Consider the following 9051-nt stretch of genomic DNA (forward strand, 5'->3'; position numbering starts at 1 on the left):
TACAGAAGTGCCAGTGGAACTCTATTCATATTCCCAACAACAAATCGGTTATTATGCAGCGTCGAGTTAGGAAAATGAATGAGTGATTTTTCCGCTAAATATTTACATAGTCTACCATCGGAACTCCCAAGTAATTTTTGGGAGCACCAAAGTGGTCGGCTAAAATAGAATGGTATAACAATTGGGATACCATACCTATTTTATAGAATTTATCAAATCCTCTTCACTAAAAAAATTATAGTAGAGAGACAGCTACTTTTTATACTAACTATTGATTGTTAAGTAAGCGATTGAGGTTCATTCTAAATTTAGCACTCATCATATCCCCATGTATTGGACTCGTACCTAATTTGTACTAAGGGGCTGTTTGGTTCGTTTTTTAGATGTATTTCCATGTATAAAAACACAAGTTTTGAGTTTTTCAAACTTTTCCAAGAAATAGATTGTTTCGCTTTGGTTCGCACAAAAAAATGGTGGGAAACCACTGTATTTATTTTTCTTGTGTTTGGTTCGCATGGAAAAAAAAAGAAAAACTTTTGTTTATATGGCAAAAAGCCGACGTGGCTGCAGTTTTCGTCGATTTCACGAGGTTGAGGAAGGAATTGGGGGAGAGAAAAAAAATCTGATGTGGCGGCGATTTTCACCAAGTTTCCCTTCTTCAACCCTAGCGAACCAAATATGGGAAAAAAAAATATACGGAAAGCTTATATCCTACGTGGCCACGAAAATTCTGATGTGGAGGCGGTGTAAAACGTTTCCATCGAGTTAAAAAACGAACCAAACATCCCTTAAAAAAAACAATACCCATCAATTAGACAATCAACAAATTCATAAAAAATTAGGGGTTTCTTTTCTACTTTTTTTATAGTAAAGATGATCCAAATCCACTGATAACCCACTAACTCCCAATATTTTTCTAATAGTAAGATACTTTCATCATTCTTGACAATAATTTTCTAAAAATTTATTCCTATTAGTATTGATTATTAAGATGCTAAAAATATTCTTTTATGCCCAAGTTTATATAAGAAGACTTGTACCGTTCGCGAAATTCCTGGGCTTGGACTTTACTCTGAACCTCCATGGTTCCCAAAAGTCTTAATTTTTATATTTATTGACCCAACAGAATAAAATGTGGCCTGTACTGTTTGAACGATTCAGTGTTGAAAGGGTCAAAGCAAGTCAATTTGACTTCGTCAACTCTTGGAAGCGTCGACCTCTGCAACAGCGGACCGACATTTTTGGAGAACCGAAGCATGTTTCAACTATTAACTGACGTATTAGGAGTCGAAGTCAATGACAAAAGATCTGATTCGCTAATAAACGAAACCAAGCTCAAAGTTTCTCACCCCCAAAAAAAAAAAAAAGCTTCTTGTAATTTGCAAGTAGTAGATTATCATATTCATCTGATTATCGCATTCATTAATTAACATAAAACTTTCCAAATAGAGAGTTAAAAATTGACAGATCTTAGGGTTAGTTTGGCAAAACCTTTCAATTTGGGTCAGGATTGATCCTAGTCCGGTTTTATCCTAGCTGAGCTAGAATTGTTCCATAGAAGTGGTGGTTTGAGGGGGGACCCGGGACCCATTTAAAAGCCAAATTTTAGCTTTAAAAACCGAGTTAATTCTAGCCTTGTTTTATCCAAACACAAAATAAGGAAAACCAAGGCCAGGATAAATCGGGTCTAGTTTTAAGCAATTGCCAAACAAAGCTTAGTTTGGCAAAAGAGAGATAAACAAGTTTAAAGGTAAAGCGGGATGATAGGTGGATAAAATGATAACTAGTTTAAGACCAAAATTTTGCGTAGCAAAACTAGTTCAAGTCTTGCCCAAACTTTGCCGAACAAGGACCAAAGAGTTTGGATCAATGTTGTCTCTACTTGAGATTGTTTAGTGAGTTTGCCAAACATTGTCTTATTAGTTTCTTGAGTTAGACTAGTTTAACTCAAAAAAAAAAAACAAAAAAAAAACAAAAGTCAAGTCCGTGAAAGGAAAAGAAGTGTGTGAAGAAAAGAAGAAAGACAAAAAAAAAAAAAAAAAAAAACCCAATGCTGTGAATATGATGTCGCTCTCCTCCCCTCATCTCTGCACACCGTGATTCCACGAGCCTATTTCCAACAGGAGAAAAAAAAACCCTCTTTATATTTCCTCCATTTCACCTTTTAATGAACTTCGCCTCCCTTAACCTTAACCCTCATCCTCCATGCATTATTTAAACTACCACCCCTCTCCTTCGACGGCGCCAACCGCCCCTCTCCCCCCACCAACCCAGCTCCCCTCTCCGTCTACCGCCGCCGAGCTCGCCACCGCGACACCCCCCCTCTCCCATTCGCACGCACCCTCTCCCGACCCAGCCGCGGTCCCCCTGCCCGCTCAAGCTCCTCGCCCTCCTCCTCCGCTCGCGGCCTCCTTCTGCTTTCTCCTTCGAGTCCGCCGCCGCCTTTCATGGCGGCCAACTCCGGCGAGGTCCCTCCGAACTCGCCGGCGTGGCAAAGGACTATCGAGCTCTTTCAGGTTTGGGTCTTTCTTTTTTTTTTTCTTTTTTTTTTGAAAGTTGGGCCTATTTACGGTTTGTGCCACCGCGGCTGAGAGATGTTTCTGAGGGCGGGGGCAAAATGGTAAATCTGGTGCGCAGGTTCGTGCTCGCGGCGAACGCGATCGTGGCGCTCTACTCGCTTCTCGAGATGGGGGCAGCAATCTGGGAGATCCTGAGGGGCACCACACCGCTGCCGGAGGCGCTTCAGCTCTGGCTCGACTTCAGTCACGACCAGGTTCAGTAATTACTTAATTCTTTTTGCACTTAACACCTCGTCGTTTTCCTTTATTGCTTGTGTACTATTAGCGCGTGTGAAAGGAAAGCAAGCACAGTAGACGGCAGCTACCGTCGACCCAAAGTAACACTATACTTATTTTTTATTTTTTATTTTTTATTTTTTATTTTTTTTGGAAGGAGAAAGCAATAGAAAGGCTAAAGACCACTTAAAAGTAGGTTAACTATGATTCACTCCTTTAGCATTTATTCATCCTCAGTTGTGTTTTGTAGTATTTATATACCCAGAGTTGTTCAAAATCGGCACGTTAATACCCATAGTTACGCAAATATGAAAATTTCCATTCGAAGGTTCACATATGACATTCATATGCTAAGTTTAGATCTTTTTAACCATTAATATTTGTTAAATTACTGTCAAACCTACACAAATTCTAATTTAAATGTATCCTAAATCTATTTCTAAAATAGAATTTGGAAATATTTAGTAATGAATCAAACAAACTTAATAGACGAAAAAGTCATAAAATTAGCATATGAATGTTGTATGGGAACTTTCGGATAAAAATTTTCACGTTTGCAGGATAAATGGTATTAATGTGCTAATTTTAAACAACTCAGGTGTATAAATACTACAAAACACAACTGAGATTGTTTAAGTGCTAAAGGAGGAAAACTATAAGGTACTTAAGTGCTATTTAACCTAATAAAAACGATATAGAATACATACACAGAGGGATGCCAAAATATGGACACCATAACTGTATAGTATTTAAAATATGAAAGAAACTTACAAAGAATCAAGCTATAGAGGGTGAGGAGTGTTATGCGCGGAAGCCACCAATCGTTATGTTTTGAGGAACTAAACCAAACGCCGAGAGAGAAGACCAAACAAACCAAAATAACGGCACAAACACAAACAACCAATTTTACGTGGTTCGACAAGTTGCCTACGTCCACGGGGCAAGCAGGAGATGAGTTTTCACTAATAGAGAAGGAGAGTACAAACTGAGATTACAAATCACTCAAAATAAACCAACTAATCTCACAAACAAAACTCTCAATCTCTCAAATAATAACCCTAACCAATAGCTCAGAAAGATCTCTTTTTCTGTGCTCAAAACAAATCATTGACTGTTCCAAAGAAACCCTAAAACGTGGTTGCTATTTATATCAAATATCAATCTCAAACAGAACAGGAAACCACAATCAGGCCCAAACCCGAATTGCGGTCGACCGGACAGAACGACAGAACCCAAAATTCAATTACAGTGTCTGGCGGTCGACCGTCGAAATCGTCGCGGTCGACCGGCCAAAAATCCAGAAACTATACTAAATCGTGCATGTTGCCGGTCGACCGTGCCAAAGCTCGCGGTCGACCGGAGAGCACCCGAATGTCTGTCAGCTCTATTTTTCCTGATCTTCTCCAATATTTTCGTCGTTTCTACAATTCTTCACTTTGGCAAAGTTTTTCCAAAACTGAGCCGACACCAACCAAACCAAACGTCCTACTTGTTGCGTCCAGTACGAAGTGAAATAAATTCACGACAACAAACTCAATCCACAACAAGTCGAGAACCTAAACGAGAATGCGAACAAACTCCAAATGTCGGTATCAACTTACCAAACCGGTTGCATCATAAATGACTGCCTACGTATCCTCTTGCCCAAGGAATCAAACATTTACGTAGTTCACTCAAATGGCCTCCAAAGGCTCTTAATCCAGTAGAAGAGTTCACAACTCTTCACTAATAAATCTGCAACTGATAGCTCTTCCAATGGCCCCAAAGTGAAACAAACTAAACACATTCACCTGAGATGAACCAACGGCCATATCCAAATCTAAATGACCCTACATGGGACATGTGAGGTGTCGGCTCCCTGTCTCATGAACAGTGTATCATAGGATAAGGAGCCGACACCTCACATGTCTCATGTAGGGTCCCATATTTTTGGGTCCCTGTAGCATCACCCCTGCCTCTGCCATGGCCTGATGAGAAATCAAATGGATTGCGAGTCTCTATAGCCTCTTTGATCAATTGTGCTTTCTTTTTCTTACGGGCGCCTGTCCAAATCTTAAAGAAAGTGCGCACATGCAATTAGCCAAAATCTCAGATCTTTCGCGATTAACCCTCATCAAAAAATGAGGTTATTCCGCGCTCTCAGCAAATAGTTGAAAGGATTTAAGGTTCCATAACATTCGAAAAGAAATTTCCCTTGCTATATATTTTAGTGGTCGAGCTTTTAGCGTGCGTCCGTATAAAATTTAAACTTCAGACGTGATTGTGGTGGATGTCGCACAAAATCTGTGGACTAAACAGAACTTAGTCGATCACTCTCCTAATTATATCAAGGTTAACACCATATCTATTTTATACCCTTGACTTCCAAACAAGTTAGACCGGTCTTACGCGAAGATTGTAAATCAATCTAAAATTTTATTTATTTTTTTAGATATTTTTAGAAGGAAAATGATACATGCACACCATTAACCACACCATCAATCACACCTCCTTTCCTGCTACAGTGCAGTCGGCCCCATATGAATTTTTTTTAAAAATTTCATATAGGGCTCGTTGCACTTTAGCAGGAAAGGAGGTGTGGTTGATGATGTGGGTGATGTTGAGCCTTAGATTGATCATAAACATAACTTAATTAGTTTTGTAAATAAAAATATATACCTGCTTAATTTAGGTGCTCGCCTACTTGCTGCTGTCGGCCGAGGCGTCCGGCACCGGAGAAGCGCGTAACCTGAGGAGGGGTGACACGTGCGCGGCCGAGGATGCGTTCTGCGTACAGGCGTACATATCGGTCGCTTTAGGGTTTGGGGGGTTCATGTTCCTGGCCGCCTCAGCTCTGATCTCTGGCTACCGGCTTCTTTCCTATTTCATCACCGGTTCTCGTTTCCACGTTTGATGAACCCGGGGGGAAATTAAGTTTTTTTTTTTTACCTTAAATCCATATTTTGTAACATTCGTTATTATTATGTGAAGCTGCCTTCGGTTTTTTTTTTTTTTTAAATTTTTAAACAGGGTGAGGAACCCTGTTCATGATATATATTATATAAAATAGATTTTAGGTAAATATTTACATGAGCAATCCAAAAGAACTGAAAGAGAGTAGGAACCAGAGGAGATGTAAACATCCGGGAGCGGACCTTGTCGTCACCGGATAGAGAAAATCTACTTTGTTTCGTATTCTCCCCAAAATGTAAAACAAAAAAAAAAGACTGGAAGTTCTGAGGAGACATCCTTGAAAGCTTAAAACATCAAAATGAAGTTCTACGAGAAGGGAGAAGAAAAACACTGAGACTGGCACTAGAAGCTGCTTTCGGAAAGATGGCTTCAGAAATTTTCTCCCACTGCATCTCTCGCCCCCTCATATGTCGTCCCTTGGAGTTTACCAATTCACTCTTAACCTCGAATAAGACGCGGATTAGGTGAATCCTAATTAACCTTTTTAGGTAACTGGGATTAGTTTCTTTTGATGATATATGTTATTTTTATTTTATACTAATTCACTCTTTTTTTTTTTTTGAAGATTTTAAACAGGGTGAGGAACCCTGTTCATGATATATATTATATAAAATAGATTTTATGTAAATATTTACATGAGCAATCCAAAAGAACCGAAAGAGAGTAGGAACTAGAGGAGATGTAAACATCCGGGAGCGGACCTTGTCGTCACCGGATAGAGAAAATCTACTTTGTTTCGTATTCTCCCCAAAATGTAAAACAAAAAAAAAAGACTGGAAGTTCTGAGGAGACATCCTTGAAAGCTTAAAACATCAAAATGAAGTTCTACGAGAAGGGAGAAGAAAAACACTGAGGCTGACACTAGAAGCTGCTACTAGAAAGGTGGCTTCAGACATTTTCTCCCACTGTATCTCTCGCCCCCCTCATATGCATTTTTTTGTACAAGTCCTTTTTTTTTAATATTTATGCATTTTTTTTCCAATGGGCTTGATTCTGAGAGAGATACGGGCCTGCTGTTTTGGTTTGTCATCGACACCCACGTGTGAATTTGTTGTCGAAACGTTCTCTGATCAACATGCTCTCATTTCAGTGCCATCGTATATCATGAAAAATAATGCTAGGGGCACACCATGAACCACACTCTCAACCATACCCCAACACTCCCTATAGTGCTAGTGGGCCATGCATGGCCCACTAGCACTATAGATAGTGTTGGGGTGTGGTTAAGAGTGTGGTTCATGGTATACCCCTAGTGGGACTCTATCATGAACTGCCCATGTTACGGGTTGACACGGACGCTCGTGCGGCCGGCCATGATTGGATCTCTGGAAATGCTGAGAAATTAGTAAGAAGTTTAGGTAGGGGAAAAAAAGTTCCCGCTTTTCCCTTGGAAACTTTAATATTTTGAGATTACTTTTAGATCCCCTTATGAATTGTCCATATGTTAAGATCATCATTATAAATACGGGTCTTTTCTATAGAAAAAGATTCCACTCTGTAAAAAGAAGATATCAGTAAACTTCTATGAAATGGTTTTACGGGACTTAACCAATTGTCTCGATAATGAGATATATCGTTGAGAAAGAGGAATCCGTGCCATCAAAATGATTTCCCGCAATTATTCCCAATCATCCATTTGTCTCAAGGGAAAGGATAAAAATAATACTTCTATCAGCCTGTTAATTAAGTAGACGATGCGGCCCAGTATGATGATGCCGCGTGTGGGTCGTAAGTAGACAGGCCCATAGCAGGGCAGACCCCACTCATCACACGTCCCACCCAGGCCGAAACGTACGCAGAATCAAGACTGGACCCGGGATCGTAGGCTTGGGCCTACCTAAATCCCCGCCCGAATCTGGCCTGACCTAAAGCCGGACCGATTTTATTTAAAATACCTGGCCCATAGGCCGAGTTAGCCTGCAGCGACCCACACTGCCACGCCACGTCACACACAAGTGCGATCCAGCTGAGACGAAGAAATTACGAGTTTGGCCCTTTTGTTCACCAAATAATCTGATAGTTAAGTTATAATTGATAATTGTCATCAAGTCCTTATAAAATAAAACAAAAGAAAAAGGGGGAGATAAACATATTTCAAGCAAATTTAAGTATGCAGAAGCAAAAGAAAATCCGAAACGGAAATGATGGAAATAATTAAAAAATGAAAAAACATATTTAATAGTCGCTAAATTTGGGAGGAGGGTCCTCGTAATCTACGACTTTTGTTTTATGTAAATTTTATTTTTGAGAAAGCGATAACTAGTCGCTAAATTTGATAGTTCAATAAGCAGAGACATATTTAATAGCTTAGCAGCAAAAAAAATGCCTAAATTCTTATTTTACAATTTTCTCTGTAGCTATAGTTAACTATTGTACATTGTTATTTAAAACAAAAAACAAAACATCTATTGTACGTTTGAATCAAATTCGATAGAAGAAGATAAATCCAAGGACAAAATTGAGCCCATACATTCATTATCAAGCCCACAAAGTAGGCAATTGTCAAGGTCCAATACAACTATAGAAAGTCTTGTCCTTCAATTAAGCATTTTAAATCGAAACCTCATGTTTATTAAATTACATTTATTAACTCAGTGAACATTAGATTTTACATAAATGTTGTAGTTTTATCATGCAATTTCCCAGAATCTAATAAATCGGAATTTTCTATAAAACTGCAAGCTATTTGTTTGCAATTTAAGTTTTCCTTTTTTACAGATCTATTCCTCTATACAAATGGGAGAATCCAATATTTACTATTTATACTACAGTAATATTTATTGTGGCAACATGAAACCAGACATTATGGTTTTCTTAAAAAAAATTACCGTAGCACACGGGAATATTGCGAGACGGAATACTGTAGCAATTCAAAAAAATATAGATATTAAATTAGGATTACTGTAACGGGAAAAAAAATTGGAAAGTATTCACACTAGCATTATTAGATCATAAGACAAACATTCGAGGGTTGAAATTTCATCCCACAAAAAGCTCACGACAACATCAATCATGCGTCCAATCCATCGAGGGTTGAAATGCAAATTTAAAACTTTAGAGGGCTACAGCTGAAGAAATCCCAAATTAATAAGAGCTTTGCTACAGGGACTCAAAATATGAGACCAATAAAGGGGACAAGTGAGGTATCCCCCTCCTATTGGATAATGAGTTGACCATCATTAATGATGACCAACTCATTATCCAATAGGAAGAGGACACCTCACTTGTTCCCCTATTGGTCTCATATTTTGGGTCCTTAAATTATTTTTCAATTAATAAAGCTTCTCTTTTCTTTTGTCCTCCC

The 9051-nt window shown here is 38.9% G+C and overlaps 1 protein-coding gene across 1 annotated transcript; it reads left to right on the plus strand.

Moving 5' to 3' along the window:
- Positions 2572-5783, plus strand: LOC109849969 (CASP-like protein 4C1). The gene is made up of 2 exons (XM_020419865.1): positions 2572-2773; positions 5467-5783. The coding sequence occupies exons 1-2, from the start codon at positions 2618-2620 to the stop codon at positions 5686-5688; spliced, it is 378 nt and encodes a 125-aa protein (XP_020275454.1). The 5' UTR covers positions 2572-2617; the 3' UTR covers positions 5689-5783.

Source organism: Asparagus officinalis, chromosome 7 (assembly GCF_001876935.1).
Source record: "Asparagus officinalis chromosome 7, Aspof.V1, whole genome shotgun sequence".
Taxonomy (NCBI): Eukaryota; Viridiplantae; Streptophyta; class Magnoliopsida; order Asparagales; family Asparagaceae; genus Asparagus; species Asparagus officinalis.